The following is a 20,106-nucleotide window of genomic DNA, read 5'->3' as shown; positions in this document are numbered from 1 at the left end:
TGCCAGGGGCATGTGCCCACAAATGAAGGGCAAGTAGGGCCTTGGGATAGGGACAGGCTGGGGTTGCTGGTCCTGTAGGCCCTGGTGGAAGCAGGAGACCTCTTCAGTTCTTGCCTTACAGCATAAGGTGTGGGATGGTCTGTCCAGCTGCAGCCCCTCTAGACCAGATAAGGGACAAGGTGTGAGGAGAAATGAAGGGAAACAAATAGGATGGGTCATTCAGCTGATCAGTAGCAAACAGGGGCTTAGAATGAATTTACCTGGTGTGCAGACTGTCCTTTCTTTAGAATAACTGTTCCCAGTGTGCTGAAAGCTGCCATTAGTTAATTCCTCTGCATTTCTGATGGGTTTGTCTCGTGTGTTACAGATCAGCCGTCAGTCCATCGATGCTCTGAAGGACTGGTTCAGGGATGAGATGCAGAAGTCTGACTGGCAGCTTATAGTAGAACTGAAGAAAGTGTTCGAAATCATCTAGATAACTTCTACAGCAATGGGGAGGCAGGAATAAATGCACTCTTCCTGTTACTAAAAAAGTTACCAACAAAGTCCTATATTGAAGACAGTGTTGGATGTATGTTTGGGAGGAAAATATGTGGATAAAATGTTTTCCATGAGAAACCAAGAAATTTACACTGGTTTGACAGTGGTCAATTTACATGTTCCCATGGTTCCAATGTGCCTGTTCACCTCTCCTACTACCCTTCCTAATACTGGCTGCTGTTTTAAAGTTTGCCCTTCCCTCTCTTACACCTTCCTTGCACCCTTTTCCCCTCCTTCTCTCCAAAATAAAATAAATTGAATTTTTATTACAGAACTAAAGCTCTTTCACTTTTATACTGATGAGAGCAGTACTGCAGTATCTGATTAACCAAGCTTCTGCAGACTTTGTGATTCTCAGAACATTTTTGATGTAAGAAATACTTCTTTATTTATGCATACCTCTTTCCTTGACTTTCTTTTCCAACATTCTTCTGCTTTGTGCCTATAGAGTTTTTTTAAATAGAAAATTAGGCAATTGGGTATCTCTGTTTGCTTTGTGTGAAACAATGTTGTAAAGCATAGCTGCCCACCTTTTACTGCTTGTACAGTTCATGGAAGTCAACCTGTAATCATTATAATGCAGAGCCACAAATAAAGGAGATGGACATAGCAGCCCATTTGTTTTACAGTTTGCTTCAGTAATCAAAAATTTCACTTCTTGGGCTGTGGCAAATGTGCAAAGGCCAGGCAGGGTTCCTCTTGCCTCTCTCTGCTTGGCAAAAGGGTGGAGGCTGTTCCAGCAAAGGCATTTCCTCCTCAGAATGCATTTCCTGTGTGCTCAAGGTGGTGATGTCAAGTGTTCCCGAGGCACAGGAGGGGCAGGTCAGGTGTTTAGCACGGCACAACTCCCGGAGGAGGTCAGAGCTGCCATCTCTTCTCCAGCTGCTGCTCAGGGGTGTGAGCACCTGCAAACAGCTGCCGGCCTGAGAGCTGTGACTTTGGATGCTGCATCACAGCTGTGGAGTCACCTGACAGTGTGGGTCTGAACCAGCTCCAGCGTGGATGTTTGTGATGACCAGGAGTCAGTCTGTAATCCCAGATTTTCCTACCCCCCTGCCTCCCTGCCTGGAATGACAGCTTGATCTATTCTTGCTCAGGCTGTCTCTGGGTAACTCGCAGCTCATGTTGATGGGAGCAAAACAAACACTCTTCAAAAGCACAAGCTGAAACAAAAGGATTGTTTATGCAGCTGAGATTTTTAGCATTTAAGATACTTACAAGAGTTTAACATTCAACACACAGCTTGATCAGATTTCTTCTGTCACTTGGATTACTTTTTGTGTTGGAAAAATCTGAATGATTGAGATTATGTGGACTCCATTACAAAGGAACATTTAGTAACTCGCCTCCTTTGCAAATGGAATTTAACTTTCTGGATTTTTTTTTTGTTAGACTTTAAACTCGCCATTGAAAAGGACCTTTTCACTATGGTTGGTGTGTGGTGCAACTTCCCATCAGTGGGTGGACACAATGATCAGAGGGAGGAGATGGCATTTAATTGTTAAAATTTTCTTTTGCAAACTATGCAATCATGAAAACTACACTAATAAAAAGTTCTTAAGAACACAGATGTCTAAGAGTGTGGTCAACGTATTCTTCTTTGTTCCCTCAAATCCATAATGGTGTTCTTCCTAGAGGCAGTCTCTGGGAAAACAGATACGCTCCTTTGGCAGGCTCCTGTTGTGGAACTTAAAATAGCTTGACAGTTAATTAATGCTGAATCCTTTTAAAGATGCTAATTTTACATCTGTCTGAGTGCCAGTTCCAAAACCAGGGCTGTACCTGAAACCTGACTGGTAAAATACCCAGTTGAGTTTCAGTAATACCTGCCTTGATGTGAGCAGTTGATGAGCTGGTTTTCCTAAACCAAGGTGAAGAGTAAAATGCAGCTTCCAAAGCAGGAACTGAAGGGGCTCCAAAAGACTCGACCTAGAAACTAATGGAAACTTAAGAGATCTTGGTTCAGACAATGTCCATCTCTTTCTAGACATGTATCGATGACTGGATACAAGGAAATGAGCACCATCAGTTGTTTATACACATGGATCAGACTCAGCCTGCTCAAGGTCCCTGCTGTCTCAGCCGAGCGACCCCCAGGCCTTACTGCAGAGCTGGCCCTTCCCTCCCTGGGAGCAGAACCTGGCACCTCTGTGCTGAACTTCACGAGGTTCCCAGCACCGCCCCATCGCCCAGGGCCTTTACAAAGGTGATGAATAGGACTGGACCTGGTACTGGCTCTGGGTACCACTTGCGCCTGGCCCCTAACAGGACTTTGTACCACTGACCACCACGCCCAGGGCCTGCCTGCCCAGTTTTCAGTAAACTTCTCTCTCTCCAGTTTATACTTCATCAACTTCTCCGTGAGGATGGTAGAGGAGATTTAACAAAAAGCCATACTGATGTCACAGGAAGTGACATCTCCTGCCCTTCCCTCATCCATCACCTGGCTGTAGAGGTTAATACCTCTCCCAGTGTGTGGTAGGAGGAAGCCAAGGTCACAGCCTAAAGCTAAAACTCTGCTGCCAGTGCAGTACTGGCAGCTGCAGCTGCTCTCGGTGCAGCAGCTCCTGCCCTGTGCTAGGCAAGGTGCTTACATTTAAGCTAGTGGTGCAAATACTGCTCCAGATTGCATTCCTGCTCTCAATTCTATGTCCAGCATTATGTGGGATACTTCTCACCTCCCCCCATCGTTTCTTCAGAAGAGGTCTTTCTTACCAACTTGGTTTTTGTCAAGTGTTCTTCATTCTCTCCAGATCTCTGAACAGCCTTGTTCAATGTATTGGGCCAAGTACAACTGTGTGATGCTGGTGCACACCTGTAAAAAGCAGACTTGCCTGAAACATGAACTCCTGGGATGCAAGCTCAGCTCCCAGGCAGGGACACAGTGACGGGATGGTGTATTTTGTCTCAGCCACTCCCTACAACCTATTTTGTTATGCTGCACGAAGGAAATGCGTGCCACAGGCTGGAGAGAACGGTGGTGTTTCACATGTGGCTCTATCTTGAGTAGGGGCAATGCAGAGGATGGATGCAGGCTTGACCAATGCTCCGTGTTGGCTACTCCCTCCTCCTTTACAGTGATGCTTTGGGGTGACTTGCCCTCCTCCAGAAGCACGTGAGAGGTGACAGGACACCCAAGGTCAGACAGCACCCAGGCTTCAGCTGACATCCTGTGTGTGATTCAGGAGTGGCTGGGCCACCCTGGCTTGAATCTCTGAAGGATGAAACTGAAAATGAACTAATATTCTTCCCTCAGCTTAAAATCTGTAATAAAGTTAGTGGAGAAGAAACAAAAAGTGGCCAGGTGCCTGTACAGCCTCCTCCATGTGTTGAGGCAGTGCCACTGTGTAAAACTTTGTGAAATGAATCAAAGCTACAGCTTTAGTAAAAGGGGTTTCACTATATTCAAACTGAAGCATCACAAAATAGAATCAGTACAAAAATATACATACAGTTCTTTATTAAACAACTGTAAACACTTCACTGTAAAAATCCATAAAACTTTATAAACAAACATTTTGTAAATAGATTCTATACTACAATAAAAGAATTTTAACACAATTATTTACATGCAATACTGACAAATTTGGCACTTTCTGAAAAGAAATGTACAAAACACTTTGTTGTTTAAAAAGAAATTTGAAATTATAAAAACTCAGGGCATTACTATCATGCACTTTGCAAATACCTCACAAGCACTTATGGCACAGCTAGCAGAGAGCTCCAGGCTCTCATCAAGCTCTTTACTACAAGTTCAGATAACTTTTAATGTGCTTCCGTAAGTTTGTTGTAAAACTACCTGAACATTGTCAAGAATGAAGTCAAATGCCATATTCCAAACTGATTCCACAGATGACTGCATTAACCTGAAGGGGAAAAGGAAGAAGAGGTTGAAAATTACCATTACAGAACCAGTCCTTTTTACAATCATTTTTGGTCTTCACACTGTAAAAGAAGATCACAACAGTTCCCCATGAATGGAATTTTGATTCAGTCCTGGTAAAGCCCTCCCTCCCTCCTGCTCTACTTAAACACACCAAGCCTTAATTAACAGCCCAAATTCCTGGTGTGAGCAGTGTCACAGCAGCTTGTGAATGCTGGCATCTGGCAGTGGTGTGAGCCTGTGAATTAAGTGGTGGGTGACCTTCCACCAACTGCATACTGAAGACCAGAAATGGCAAGCTTCTGAATCCTGATCTTTACTTCCTCATCCCAAGACAGAGATGCTATTTCTCTATTTCCAACAAATGCCAAGTGCAATCAACACATTTAAATAACAGGGTTTGGGGCAATATAATTTTTTTATATTCATTTTTTATTTTTTATATTTATTGCTAAAAACAAAATCCACAGAGAACTACGAGTTCACCCTATGATGTGAATTACTCTTATGATCAGCAACTACAAGAAGTGAATGAAGGACCTGCCCAAGGAAAACAAAGCAGCTCTGCACTCAAGTCTCCCTTCTAGATCCCTGTACTGCAGGAGAGCAGAGGGTTCCTACACTCAGAGCTTTGGAGGGTATAACATCATGGGTGAGTGTGAACCCTTTGGAGAGACACACTGCCATCAGTGCAGATCCAACACACAGGGACCAGGAATGGGACATTCTGACAATTCTGAAGAGTTTTATAAAGAATTTACTATACAGATTTCATGAAACAGTTCATTGCACGGTGTATTTTGCATTTTCCAAGGCCTAAAGATATCTCATAATACAAAAGCCCAGTGAACTTCCTACACTTCTGTAGTTTTTTGGTGTTGATTCATTTTGTGAAACATATTTTGCAGATCTAAAACCTAGAAAGCTTTAGTTAGTAAGCAAGTCTTAAGTGGATTAAAACCTCATAAACTCATGGGAAGAGTAATAGGAGCACAATAACAAAGTAACAGGAATGCATTTAAAGGCTGGAGGTGAGATACAGCAAGAGAATGAAATGGGGTCTAGAGATACCATGAAAAAATGAACATAAACAGGATGAAGGAAAGGGACAATGCTGATGAAAACTACCATCTTCGTCTAGAAATTGTTGCCCAGAGAAGCTGTGGATCCCCATCCCTGGAAGTGTTCAAGGCCAGGCTGGATGGAGCTCTAAGCAACCTGGTCTAGTGGAAGAAGTCCCTGCCCATGACAGGGGAGTTGGGCCTGGGTGATCCTTAGGCTCCCTTTCAACCCAAACCATTCTGTGATTCTATGAATTGCTACTAAATATTACTCTTAATTTTTCAAAAATTTCCTATTTTAATGCTCCAACTCCTTCCCTCAACCCCAGTTTTCAAGCTTAAAACCACACATCAGTGGAATGCCTAATGGGTTAATGGGCTCACAATGCAGCATCTAGTGTATAAATTCTAACAAAAATAGTCTAAAGTTCACTAATACTAGAAATTAGGTTACCTTTTCATGTACTTAACAACCAGATCTAACTTTTCCAAGTCTTTTTCTTCTATTAGATCAGTACAGTATTTCACAACCTGTAGAATGTCTTCTTCCATAGGATCTGTAATAAAAAAAAAATTAAAAATGAGGTCTTTTCTCTAAGTATACTTAGAATATAATCACATAACAATGGGAATACAACAGAAAGAAATTCTGCAGTGTCAGCATATCAGGGGCCAAGCTGACAATTTCTGTATTCTCACACATCTTCCCAACATCAGAATCTGAGAAAACAACAGGACTCCAGGGTCCTGAAATACCTGTCTTGTAGATATCTCTTTTTTTCAGTAAGAACAACTGACAGCAAAGCTAGCAGTAACCAAAGGGAAAAGAGACTGGGATTTAGAATGCAATGGCTGTTTTGAAACTCTTAGGAGAATAATAATGTCTAGGGCAGGAAGGTCAAATTTCCCAAGGCTTTAAGGAGTTGCTATTTGTTTGACCTAATTCAAATCACAATTTAGCAAGAATGTCACAGTTGCACAGTTTTTTTTTATCTAGGGTTCTTCCCAGCATTTATTTTGACAACACCCCAAACCCTGCACTCCTTTGCCTCTAAGAAGAGAAGAAAATGAATTCCCTTTCAAGAACTTTCATCTTAGTGGTTGCAGTATGTTGGAAAAATACAGGAAACCTCAGACACAAGTAACATCAAAGCATAGCACAATGGCCAGACACTCGGCTTGAAGAGGGACCATGTTACTTTTCATGATGTTAAACAAGACACAGGAGCTGGCAAAGCCACAGAGAAACAACTGGTAGAAAGAATCAAGTTCTTCCAAGACTGCCAAGGTAGTAAGACTTCAAGAATACTGTGAAAAATAAGGAGCAAAAGAAGAGTGAAGGAGAAAGGAAGTACAAAAAGCCTACTCAAAGCAGTTTTCTTTGTGATGCACTGCAAGATCACCCAGTGTGACATCCCGCACCTGAGATAGTTGTGATCCACTCTTTCAACAACGTCTTCACATCATTGAATTCCACAGCTCCAGCAAGGTTTGGGGCTTGTGGCCTGAATGAGCCCGGCTGCTGCTCCATCTGCAGAGCTGATGGGCCTGGGGAATCTGAAGTTGATGGAACTGCTTCTGCCTGTTCCAAACATGGAAGTGGATAATGCTCAGTTTGACAAATATGGGAACACCATATACATACAGAGGTAAATGTCAGTGAAGAATCCAGTAAAGAAAAATAGCAACCTGAACTCAGTCTAAAGAAGCAGACACAGCTTTACCAAAAGCTGTTTGTGTTAAAAGTACCTGAGCAGCTGTTCCTTCTTGTTTCAAGAAGCCATCTATTAGCTTCTGTGGGCTTCCAGATGTAGCTGGCATGTTTTTTGCAGGACTACCAATAGGTTTGTTTTTTAAAGGACTCTGAATCTTTTTCACAGGACTGACTGGATTTTTTTTCCGTATTTTTTTCTTATTTTTCACAGTTGTATGCTTCAGGTGTAGGAAAGGATTTTTTGACACTGAAAAACACAGCAACAGTCAGTGGTTGATAAATTTAAAATTTAATACTTTTCCATTGAAAGGGGGACTCTGTATCTCCCACAAAAAATCTAATGATCACTTGAGAAAACACAGCCTAGATAAAGCAACTTGAACACACACACCATTTCATACTGAAAAGCACTGTTAGACTTTCAGTGTACACAGAGGACACTCAACTATTCATAAGCTTTTTCATGTGAGTATTTCAGTACTTGAATGCTCACATTAAGCAGCTGGTGAAATATGAATCTACTGGACACATTGCCTCACCTCATTCAGAGCACTGTCCCACCAGTGTTATCAGCAAAGCCAGCAGTGTAAAGCCCCCACAATACTTTTACCACAGTTTATGAAGGAAATCTCTTTCTCATTCCATCATTCTAACATATCTGCATTAGTTCACTGGCTATGAAATCAGGGTGTGATTATAATTACAATACAGTGTTTAACTGGCAATCAAACCAATAACATTTACAACTTATTTTTTATGACAAAGCATGTTCACAGGGAATTAGTCTTATTTCTTTCTACTGATTATAAAAAGGAGACCTGGATGATCAGCTCAGAGTAAACCCAGCTGACTATCAGACATTCAGTGAGATGCAATATATCTTTCTCTAGCTGCCCCAAAACCCAGCCAGTGCTATGGGTTTCAGGGAACCATGAGAATGCTCCCTGAAAAGAGTTTAACTAACTTAACGAAGTGCACTACTTTAAATTACAAGACACATCAAGTTTGGATTCCATTTGGCAAGCATATGGATGTGGTAAGTTTAGTGCCACAGTCCCCACAAATTGAATTAATTACCCATTTGAGTAAAGCTGGACACCTGTTTGCAAACTGAAACCACAGCTGGTTGTAACTGACTGTCAAAAATAAATACAGAAATTCAGTTGAACACAGCATCTTCAGAGCAGCTTTGGTTATATTTTCCACTTTGTTACTTAGTGTTGCATAGCTGTTTGGATAGCAAACAACTCCTATACCAGAAGACAACTGCACAGCTACAAATTCTCACCTAAAGTGTTAGCAGGCTGCTGCTCTGATTGCTTCTGCCTTTGATCATATGCATCTTTCAGCTCTGCTTGCAACTCAGCAGGTAGTGCAGAAAAAACCTCAGGGTCCACCTGAAGAGTAACAAAGATTCATTTGATTGTTTTAGCAGTGAGCAGCACCGGTTGCTTCCTTCTAGGTCACTCATACAAGAAAGGTATTTACATTTTATGCCAAGCAAAAATAAAGGAGATATAACTGAAATACTGTAAAACACAGTGTACATTTTCTTTGTATATTTTAGTTTGTAAAACCAACAAAATGTACATTTAATATTACTCTATTTATTAAAATTACTATTATGTGCATATAATGCACTAACCATCTTTACCCACCTACTGATAACCAGTACAGCTGCATTAAGAGTAGGATTAAGCCTAACCCAGAGAGCACTCCCTTCAAATTTCAAAACACAAACATTGTGACCAGCACAATTTTGTTCCTCCTTTTCTTTTGATACTTCTACTTCCTGCAAGCTGCTATATAACTCATAATATTCTTGGAAATGGTCTCAGTTCTTTAAGGACAGGAAAAGTCAAGTCCAGCTATGTCATATTTTGAACTAGCACAAAAGGGTTTACTCTCTTTCTCCCACAGTTGTCTACCACTTGCTTGACTGATAAAAGCACAGTCCCTTGCAACTGTCCCAGGGTCTTGGATTCTAGTCAGGAAATAATTTGATGCCAATTGCCAGACACACACATATGGACAAAATAAAATTTCTTGTATTATCAGTTATTTTTTCTCATTGCATGTCTGAAGCAGCACATCAGTGACAGACTCATCTTGTATTTGGAGTTTCCCATTACAACTAAACAGTGTTTTCAGCTCATAATCTTCAAAATCTAATTCAAAGCAAACCTATAATTTAGTGGATTAAATCTGCCAGTGGGAGAGTGCCCTTCATTTCACTGGTAAAATTCAGAGATGAGCAGAAACAACAAAAAATTGGTCAAAACTACAATTACTATTCTAGGAGTACGATGCAATTTCTATCATTATCTGAGATACTGTATTTATTACATGTCAATCTGCAAAGGTATTAAAATTTATCTTTTATTTTCAATAGAAAATTCTTTTTTTTAAAACCAAAACACGGATGCTATGACAGGGAGGTACAGTGTGCTAGTCACACACATGATGTCTAAATAATACAGATCATAAACATGAATGTGCTCTTACAGGTTAAAATTCATCAATTTAGCATAAGTTTGTTCCTTTTTGAGAACTCCATGAGTCAACATGAATTTTTCACCACAGAATATTCACTAATTGAAGAAGGAAACAGGAACAGCTCTGGCCTCAATTACCATATACATTGTGCAGAACAAAGCACTATAGTGGAATGCAGCCAGTTACATCACAGGTGTAACTTATCTTTTTAAATACAAATTTTACTTCATAAAACATTTTTAAGAAGTTTAGTGCTCTCTGGTAAAGCATTCAAGAGTCAAGGATTTGGAATGCTCTGAAGTGATACTGTTTTTTGTGTACACCACTTAATTAATGCAGAAATAATGCAGTGCATGAACTGGAAGCATTTTTGTTATTCCCCCATCACTGCTCTCTCAGAGTATAACACGGAAAAATTCCACTAGAGGAGCCATCAGTTGAATTCACATGAATTCTCCAATATAACTGGGGTTTCAGGTAACTGATTGTACAATGTCCTAACATTGTCATACAGGTATCTGAAAGCTTCCACATTATGGAGAACCTTGGTTTTATAGAGTCATGGATGACCTCAGCACACAGCTATCAGTATTTCTGATGTGCTTACATCAATTTCCTTAGGAGGAATCTGAACCATGTGAAGACACTGAAAGGATTAAATGAAAACTTGCCACCACTAATTAACACCATTATTACAAATGTAATTCATTTCTAGGCATCTGTAATCTTTTTGCTTCTGCAGGATCCAGGCTACAGAGATATACAGCTATTCTGAATTTTAAGATTACTTTAGCAACTGATGGAAAGGAATGCAACCTATCTGGATTCCTTTCACAGGAGAACTTTGCCTAACAAAAGAAACTTTCCACGTGTTTTCTAATGAATAAATCATTATCAGCCAATTAGCTTTGCACCTGATCATAAAAACTCAGCTTAGACAAAAGGAATGAAGAGCTGCAAAACAAACCTTCTTAAGCTATAAAAAGATGGCAGTGCATAATCTACATCTGATGTAGATAAAGTACTCATTTTGGAGTGGCTGACAGTATTTCTATACCCAAAACCTATTACTACTCATTTCACTGCTTCATGGACCACAAAGTAGATTTAAATGTTTGTATGCAGTCATAGCATATACACTACCACAAAGAGAAAAAATGTGTCAAACTATATTAAGAGTAAGATGATATTTTTGAATTAAGTTAATGTTTGATTTTAACACAGAAAAAAATCCTCCTGTATTAATGAACTGGGTTTAGCCTTTTTTTTTTTTCCACCAAGCCTACAGGAAGCTTTTCAACCATACTATTCTAGGTATTAAACTTGGACCTAACTCAGAAAATGAAAATTCTAAGTATTAGTATTAGTTTTCTTTTTGCCAATAAAGAAAACAGAAGGGCTTTCAGGAAAAAAATTGGAGTATGAGCATAAGGCACTCTCAAATAGATAGTATAGATATTGTTGCCAAATAAATAGGAAGTACTCAATTCTTCTTGAACTACATCTTCTAAGAAAAAGGCTGCTCTACTAAGTTGCACTTTTGGATCAACTAACCGGGTCACAAAATACATTAATAGATAGAGACAGAAAAAACAGGGCAAAATACTAGGTCCTTTAAAGAAAACTTCAAAAAGTAATGCTGTTTTAAAAAATAACAATCATTTCTTGACTACCTAATTACTAGACAGATAAAGCTAAAAGGAATTTTTATAGAAAGCCAAATGCAGTTACCATTTACTCTGATAAACAGTACTGAGTGGCAAGCCAAGTGTGGAGGGGTGTACTTCAGAGCACAGTCTAATTTAACACACATCTTGCTTATGGACAGATGTAACTACAAAATTTAAAACAGCTGAGGCAGAGAGAACTCAGATATTATTTGCACACTAATCCATAGGGGAAACCAAGCTTTGCAGTTCAGGAATAAAAACTGACACAACTGTTTCTGAACCAATAAACTTGAATCAAAGTGAGGAAATTTTAGTAAAAGAATAGATTACACATTTTTTTAAATAACAATTATGCATTAACTAGTGGGATTTCTACATTATTTTCTCTGGATTTTTTGTCAGCTAAGCAACATTATGCATTAGAAACAGCAACAGATCTCTATAAATGTGATTAAGTGGAATTACTTCATTTGAGAACAGCAAAGGTGCAATGAAACAGAAAAATAAAAACACTGCTCCATTTTAAATGATGCAATGCAAGACAGTGTATCTCTGGGTAACCCAATCTTTGATTTTTAATTTTTTTTTCTTTTATTTTTTTACACTACATTTTTTAGCACCTTCTTTGACTGAAGAGCAGACCAACATTAGAAGCATCCTTACTGTTCCCTGCTGCCCTTTCACATCCCTATTTTGACAAACATCTTTGTTCTTTTCTCATCCTGGACATGCTATGTATTTAAAAACTATGGAGATATGTACAACCTTTAGCCATAACTGCCCTTCTCTAAGGAATGGGATACAAACAAACACATCTACAGAGAAGCCAGCAGAGGTTGGCTTTACCCCATCAGAACACACACTTAATCAGAATCTCCTGTGACTTAGCTAAGCTGATTTTAGGACTGCTTCAGACTTATGGTTCAGTATAACTCAGCTGCAATACAGAAAAAAAGCTATTTACAGACTGGATTGCAAAGCAGACCATATATGAGGGGGTTTTACATTAAACAACTGCAAAAAATTAGGCAGACTGATGACTATAATCTCCAATAAATATTACCATACTACGTTTCTGACAGATAATGTAACATTTAAAAACAGATTTTTAAAAGACATTAAAGGACCATGAATGATTGATTGTGGGAAGTCATAGGTTCCAGTTAATGCTGTCTCAAGAAAGAGCTTCTAACTTCCTACAGACGAAAAGTAATTGTTTATTGATACCATGCAAACATCCTACCTGTGAGAAAGCTGGCAAGGCTATTACATTGATTCCCATATTGGTATTTGGTTCTTGGAGCTCTGGTATTTGTAAAAGCACTGTTCCAACTGGTTGTGGCAGAAGTGCAGTGTTACATCCATTTATTGGCTCTTTCTTGCTCTCTCCGTAACTCTCTCCTTGCTGAATGGTGCATATTTGCTCTACTTGTTCTCGGAGATCAGGTGGCAGAGCTTCTAGCACAGACTTATCTAGCTACAAGTACATAAAAGCTTTTAGATTTTTCTAAGGAGTAGATAACAGAGCTATTTTAGTCAGAAGATTAGTTACACAGTTCCTGAATTTTACAAAATCTGCTACATATTACCCTGTGTATGCAAACATCCTTAGGAACCTGAGAATTACACTCTGCAGCAGTAAAACATCATTTAAGACTAAGCAGCTCAGTAAATATGAATGCTCAGTTTTATCTTTTTACAATGATCAGTCTTCTTACCAAAAACCATAGATAGGTTTTCCTCTACAGCTACCTAATGATAAAGTAACCTGAATTCTGAGTTCAAATTATACAGGCAACAGGTTGATATAAATGCTAAATTGGTGTCCAGCACAAAGCTGTAAAGCAATTAATTTCTTTTTTGATATAATTCTAGGGTGAAACATTGTGAACCAAAACCCTACTTTCTATATCCAGATGATGAATTAATGCAGGTTTGTTTTAGAAATCCTCTGTGTTCTATTGTAACAAATTGCTGTTACTATTACTACTATTACTATTTTACTTCACTGGCATTACATATGTTTGTATACTGTCAGATTTGCCAGAGTTGGATGATGAAATAAGCTTTTACTTACTATCAATTATTCACTTGGAACAACTGAGTTAACCCCTCAGTGTCCAGAAGCTGCTGTGTACAATGACAGCTGCACAAGTGACTGAATGAATACAACTGACAAGCAGATGTACAGCATCATTTTTCTAACAAGTAAAATTTGAAAGAGAAATGCAGATGTTGCCTCTAAGTTCTGCTGATTAAGACTTGATAGCTGTGTTAGAATAGTTTATCTTTTACCTTTGAGAAGAAAATTTGGAGCTTATGATCAGATTTTGGATTTACAGAGAAGAACCACAAATATCTATGAAAATCTACTTGGTTTGGTAACTGAGATGTTTTGATGAAAGCTGTCTGTATTGTATCAGTTACTCTTCCATGTTCTGTTTGTATTCACTCATTCCAAATTTGCTGGATATGTAACTCTATAATAATTTCCTGGGAATCCTTGGTTTAAAATACCCAGGATTGCTGTTACTTTCCTAGTACAGCATACAAACAGCAGTGTGGCACTAACTCTCACCACTCCTTCCCAGCCCTGAAGTTTTTATTACATGATTAGAAGCGGACAGAAAGATATTGTGCCATAAGGCCACCAAAGTAGGAACTCTGCTGAACAGCTACTGCATTTTTCACTTGTTTATACATATTCCTCCTATGGCAGCATCTGAGTGTACAGAGCTTTGCACTGTTCAGTCAAGTTACTTTTAGATCCTGAGCTGGCTTGGATATTACATTATAGGAACATGTTTCCTGCCAAAAGCATAATTTGCTTCTTAAAATGGATAAATACTTGAGAAAGCTGTTTAAAAAACATCAGAAATGCTTTTACAGATTTAAATGACAGATTTTTACAGAAGAGCAAGTAAGTCTGCTTATACCTAAAATACCTGCAGAAGTCTGTGCAGCTGTTTCACAGCAGACCCATCTAAGAGAGTCTACTTGAACAGCATGTGGGGTGGAAATAATGAAGGCTGTCCCTTTGTTAAAACACAGCTAAAAAAAATCCCCAAATCCCACAGAAATATTTTACTTAAATAAAGATTGTCCTCTCCCATCTAAATAGTGGTATCCTGTACAAATGTTAAGTGTGCATCCTAACTTCAACATTATTTATTTTATTAAGGCAAAATATTTTTGCATCAATAACAGTTACTTACTGTGCACTATACTTTACTAGAACTCTTTTTATTTAAGAAGAGCTCCTTTTGGGTCTATCCAAATAAGACAGACAATCCCAAGTTATTACAATATACTGCAGATGTTTCACACTCTCAGGTTTACCTGCGAAGCAGATGGAACCTCAATACTCAAATTGAGCCTGGATTTTACACTGATAGGAGAATGCACACCATTCCACTTGACAGCAGACTCGGTGTTGTTGGCATTAGAATTGAGACCAGGTGTGATATTGGTACCACGAGATGGAAGGAAAGTGCAAGTTCTTGAATTAGAAGATATTTCAAGGTCCATAGCAGCCACAAATACTATACATATGGAAACAAAATACAGAGTGATCATCTAATAGTTAAAAATACTCTGACAATTCAAGACACAGGAAAAGGTATTTTCTAGCATTATTTGAAGAGTTTACACAATAAATAGCACCATCATAACACCTTTTATTTCAAAGTATCCTCTGTTACTATTAACTAAAACAACTAAACCAAAAAAAAAAACCTTATTGGACTAATCCTATACAAATTTTATTAGTAGCATTTTCATTTGCAGCAGCAAACCCCACTCTCAGAAATTTTATGTTGCATAATTTACACTGGTATAAAATTGAATAAGGATTCCAAAAGGTGGTCTATGTTAGGGTCCTTCAGAACTGATCACTATCACACATGCCAAGTACAAAGCTTACTGACCTTCCTTAGGTTCTTCTTCTGAGCACTTTTTTGCTTTCTGAACATGAAAAAGATCAATAACAGAATGTGATCCACCAGGTAAATGTCCAGATTGTACTGTTGAGAGAGCTGAAGTTGTTTTACTGATGGGAACTAGCTGCTGTACCTGAATTCCAACCTAAATCCAAAACATAAAAGCATTCATTTAATGAAGTTTGAATAAATAAAATAAATTTTAAATTATGTAATTATATCATAATAACATTGCCTTCTTTGGAATTGCCTGCCTGTTGTGGGTGGGGGTAGGACAAACAAAAATATATTGAAATACACATAAACTGCCACTAAAAACATCCCAAACAAATCCCAGGATTACCCACCATAATCCAACAACTAAGAAATTACTAAGGCACTACCATCTTAACTTCTCTGATATAAAAAAGTGCTGTCAACAGGATCATGAAGCAATGTGGTTTTTATGAAATTTCTTAGACACCAACAAATACAGAAATACTGACAAAATGTGGTTAGTACTAAATCTGGCTACCCAGCAATGCTTCTCCCCAAGGACAACCTATACTAAATCCACCACTTCAGTCTACAAATGAGAAAAATACTATTGTTTCACTTGTAAACACTGCTTTTGCAAAGTCTCAATGGATGAAAGTAGTTTGGTAGAATTAGTCTTTTTTAGATGAGGTATTCCTCATTTTTCCTGATATCCTAGTTTTTCATTTAACTTTTAAATACCAAATCAGCAGGGGTTCAAAACGTGTCTAATTAAGAATGCACTGGTGCACTGTATGATTTTATTGCCAATCCTCCATCATTTTAAAGAAAAAAAAATCCTGACACTTAGAAAAAGTTGTATATGGGACTCAGAAAGCATGAAGGAGCTACCGTATATATTTCTACCAGGTTTTCTTCTATAATTACATGGTAAGCATTTTGTTTATTAACACCTTCTTAGTTGCAATAATGGGATATGACATTTAAATTAAATATTTCCTCAACTCCAAGCCAGGGAGCTAACTTTGCAAGGCAACAGTGTGAACGAAAACCCTAGTTCTATATCCAGATGATGAATAAATGCAGGTCTGTTTTAGAAATCCTCTGTGTCCTATTTTAACAAATGGCTGATGTCAAAATAGCAGCATCACGGGGTCACATTGCTATGACAAAACCATTGAGATGAGCAGGAGTTCTAAGATAAGCCATGAATCAAAAGAGCCATAAAACCACCTTCAAACAAAGGCCAAAACATGGGCTGGTAACTTTTCTGGCTCTAAGACTTGCAGTCTAGAACAAAAGCTCCTTTCATCTCTTTGATTGGCATTACAAACAATTAAATATTAGCTTACATTAGTTACACAATTAATGTATGGCAAAAGTTTACAGAAAATTCTAAGACAAAATAAAATTTACATGTGCTGATAGAACCGTAGAAGATACAGTCTTACTTCGTCATCTCAGGATGTTTTTAAGTTGTGCATTAATTTATACCACAAAAAAAGTTAATTTTTTTACATTTATGGTTTTGTAAACAAGTTTTTCAAAGGTTACAAAACACAATATAATTGCATATCTACACTTTTGCTTAAGTTTGGTTATCATCAACCATAAGGAATTGAAAATCCACAAAAGACAACAAAAGGGGTTGATAAAGAGAATGAATTTCAGTTTTCCCATTAACTCACCCCTCGCATATCAGATATGTTCAGTTTCATTGTGTGAAACATGTTCAGAGTTTCCTTCCCAATTACTTTTGCACTGTCTGTTGCATGGTCTAGAGTCACAGTCCTAAAAAGAATAAACAAGTATGGTTAAAAAGGAAACTGTCACAAATCCCGAAGACAAAAATTCTGTATTGGTTCCAGAGAGGACCTGAAAGAAAGACAGGTCATAACTTCTTGGCATATAGAAACTGAACACTTTTTATTTGTTCTCTGGTTTCTTTTTAAAGGTAGTGAAAACTAAACATGATCTACAGAAAAAGTAAGAAAAGCAGAATACTTACTAACTGAACATTCTCAGTGTGCAGTCCACACATTAAAAGGTCAAATTTAGTATATATAAATATATATACACATGCAATCTATTGAAGCCAGGCAAAAAGTTTCACAAGAAGTTTACAGTTTGCACAAAAACACACTCCTGCATTTTTGTCTTTCACTCAAGCTTGGTTCACAGGAAGTTTGGTCAGTATTATTTCAGTTGTCAATTGTCTACAGCAAGAGTTTCAAAAGGAATTCAGAGGGGAAGCAGAGGTAGGCATGTGCATGTGGATTACAAGCAACAAGGAATTCAAATAAATGGCAAGTAACTTTAAACCATTCCATATTATCTTAAGCTGTGGGCAATTTTTTGCAACAAGACTCACAAAACAATCTGGCTGTGAGTTTTATAGATTACCACTTCAGAGTATGGCAGGGCAGCAGGAGTGCTTGGATAGCTCTGGATTCTCTAATGGCCTAACCTTTGACAAACTTTCAAGTGGCTCATCAAATATGAGTGATGTAAAGTCTTCTCACTGAAATAACTGATGCAGTTTTAGCTCTGAGTGGGTTCTATCAACAAAATGAAGTTTAGTGTTTTGACAGGGTGCCATCCTGACAACTTAATAAACACTTTAATGGTGTTACTCTGCTTTTGAATCTGTCAGAAACCACCATGAACAGCCAAGTGCTCTTTGGAAAGGTCTAGTTCTGCCAATATGAAAACAAAAAACCCTCAGACTGTGAACCATATGAAGATCTCCTTAAGCTTTACATGTTAGTATTTTTAAAAAAATGGGGATCAGTATCACTAAAGGTACACAACATTTCAGAAAAATATTTCAAAAAGGATTGTGCTGAACTATCATGACTGGGTTTCAGAGATGCAGTAAAAATACAATTTAATCTCAAAAACTGAGTTTGATTTTAAGCATTTATGCAAGTCTGAAACCTTTGTAGTACTATGGTTATCATTCTAGGGGATCTTGACCTGTAGGATGAGAAAGCGTAGCAAGCCATTCACCTGTGAGGTAAGGGGCAAGAAATGAGTCATGACCTACAGCTACAGAGAAAATCTTAGACTGAAGAGAGAAACTGGTCACTTGAGGGAACACCACATTGAGATTCTAATCCATTTGCTTGGATTCAACTTCTGGAGTTTACCCTTCCACTGCTAAAAAGCTTTTTTCTGGGCTGAACACAAATGCTCTAACAAAGACAGAACTACAACACCTACAGCATAACCTGGATTGACTGGGGTTGACAAGGTCACTGGAAAGCCAGAAGCAGAAACAGAGACATCACCAAACAAAATCCTGGCATCTGAACTGCTTTAGCGACATGTGAACAATTTTTCACTCTTGGGTGCCCCCCTGACCTTCCTGAAGACTTCATGAATTAGGGAAATTTCAGGGCATGTGTACATAAGTATGCCTGACCACAGAAAAGGGGTCCAAAGCACTCATCCGTTCATGAAAAAGCACTCTGACAATAGTTAAAATAAAGGAGGAATAAAGCTCTATCTCAATACTGAGATATGTTCTTAGGCTGCTAAGAATAAATCTTCAGCTCAAAGAATTCAGGATAGCCAGAAGAGAAAAGTATAGACTGAGGGATTTTCTTCTTGGTATATATACCAATTCTAAAAAGTGATGAGCTTCTCATAGTGAATCTCATAGTGAAACATGAATTCTGTTGGTTCAGCTTTTATTAGAGCTGAATTCTATGTAACAAGATCACAAGCATGACAGGCTTTGTGCATGCAAGCCTTACTACTGAACTCCAACCCACTGAAAGAACTCCTGGGCACATGGATGGTGCTATGCAGGGCCAGCACCTGGACTTGATAATCCCTGCGAGTCCCTTCCAACTCAGCATATTCTGTGATCTGTGAACTCCACCACTTCTTCTGTCACCAGCAACACCCACCAAATGACCCTCCAGTTGAGGAGGGATTAGTCTGTTACAACCACTTGAGATGGAAAGAAAAGTAGAAAGACCTATCGTCTCTCAAAAGCCAGAATCATCCTCTACTGAAGAACAACTGCTTTGATAAAAAAGTGTATGTCTAAAGAATATATGTGTATGTAGGTTCCACGACAATCTTGTATGAAACAGTGTATGATACCCTATGCCTAGATTATATCCCTGTGTTTTTAGTATGCAAGTACATAAAAAATATTCAGATTAAAAAATATTTAGTCAACATCATCCAGTTTATCAATAAGAAACAAAGAACAGGAGCAACAAAGTAATAGGAGGCTGGTTACTTAAAGAAATCAATGCTGCTGCATGTGCGTCACAGCGCAGGATATAAACATGTCTTCTTCAAACACTCTAAGAAAACTCTCATCTCCAATACTGAGTAAGCTGGAGAAAGGTACACCAACAATATATAAAGCATATAGTTATTACTGATAACCAGAACACCACAAATGTACAACCTATACACAGAGGAGTTTTGATAATAGTACTCTACTTATTTTGGTGCAAATTTTATACAAAGACAAAGAAATACCAAGCACTTTGAAATTTCTGTCTTGTCTTCCTATAAATTTTATATCCTGCAGAAGTGTGTTCATGCCTAGTACTTACCTGGCAATATTATCACAGATTCCATGACCTCCATATTTTGCAGGCTCTACTGGTGCTCCAGCCTTTCTGACCATAATTTTAAGCGTCAATCGTTTACCCTTCATACCAGCAGCTTCAAGTCTACGCTGGATTTCTTCTGAGAGGCTCAGAAGGAAAGCTTCTGCTTCCTTAGGCTGAAGGGGAAGAACAACATGTTTAGATAATTGCTAATTTTCAAATACTGAAAGTAAATCATTACGGGTTAATAT

The 20,106-nt window shown here is 38.3% G+C and overlaps 2 protein-coding genes across 13 annotated transcripts in view; one reads left to right on the top strand and one right to left on the bottom strand.

Annotated features, from left to right (window-relative positions):
• EIF5B (eukaryotic translation initiation factor 5B) overlaps positions 1 to 1,968 on the top strand; it is a 35,830-nt gene extending 33,862 nt beyond the window's left edge. For all 3 annotated transcript variants that reach the window (XM_053934248.1, XM_053934247.1, XM_053934249.1), the window contains one exon: positions 368 to 1,968. In XM_053934248.1, coding sequence (XP_053790223.1) covers positions 368 to 475 — 108 coding nt within the window. In that variant the 3' untranslated portion in view covers positions 476 to 1,968. The remainder of the gene's footprint in view (positions 1 to 367) is intronic.
• REV1 (REV1 DNA directed polymerase) overlaps positions 1 to 20,106 on the bottom strand; it is a 70,695-nt gene that overhangs the window by 10,907 nt on the left and 39,682 nt on the right. For 3 of the 10 annotated variants that reach the window (XR_008429176.1, XR_008429177.1, XM_053934242.1), the window contains exons 14-24: positions 19,859 to 20,031; positions 16,967 to 17,069; positions 15,291 to 15,447; positions 14,704 to 14,906; positions 12,608 to 12,841; positions 8,487 to 8,595; positions 7,234 to 7,445; positions 6,907 to 7,066; positions 5,939 to 6,041; positions 4,340 to 4,406; positions 3,256 to 3,355 (exon numbers count right to left, since the gene is read on the bottom strand). Coding sequence is in view for 7 of the 10 variants with exons in the window: in XM_053934242.1 (XP_053790217.1) it covers positions 3,281 to 3,355; positions 4,340 to 4,406; positions 5,939 to 6,041; positions 6,907 to 7,066; positions 7,234 to 7,445; positions 8,487 to 8,595; positions 12,608 to 12,841; positions 14,704 to 14,906; positions 15,291 to 15,447; positions 16,967 to 17,069; positions 19,859 to 20,031 (1,596 nt within the window). In the remaining 3 variants the exon portion in view is untranslated. Of the gene's footprint in view, positions 1 to 2,014; positions 2,487 to 3,255; positions 3,356 to 4,013; positions 4,407 to 5,938; positions 6,042 to 6,906; positions 7,067 to 7,233; positions 7,446 to 8,486; positions 8,596 to 12,607; positions 12,842 to 14,703; positions 14,907 to 15,290; positions 15,448 to 16,966; positions 17,070 to 19,858; positions 20,032 to 20,106 lie in introns of those variants that run through there. The other 7 variants (XM_053934238.1, XM_053934243.1, XM_053934244.1 and 4 more) reach the window with 5 other exon arrangements.

The sequence above is a fragment of the Vidua chalybeata genome, chromosome 2, assembly GCF_026979565.1.
Source record: "Vidua chalybeata isolate OUT-0048 chromosome 2, bVidCha1 merged haplotype, whole genome shotgun sequence".
In the NCBI taxonomy this organism is placed as follows: domain Eukaryota; kingdom Metazoa; phylum Chordata; class Aves; order Passeriformes; family Viduidae; genus Vidua; species Vidua chalybeata.
Note: the sequence above shows the minus strand (reverse complement) of the source record. Positions and strands in the feature narration are given on the sequence as shown.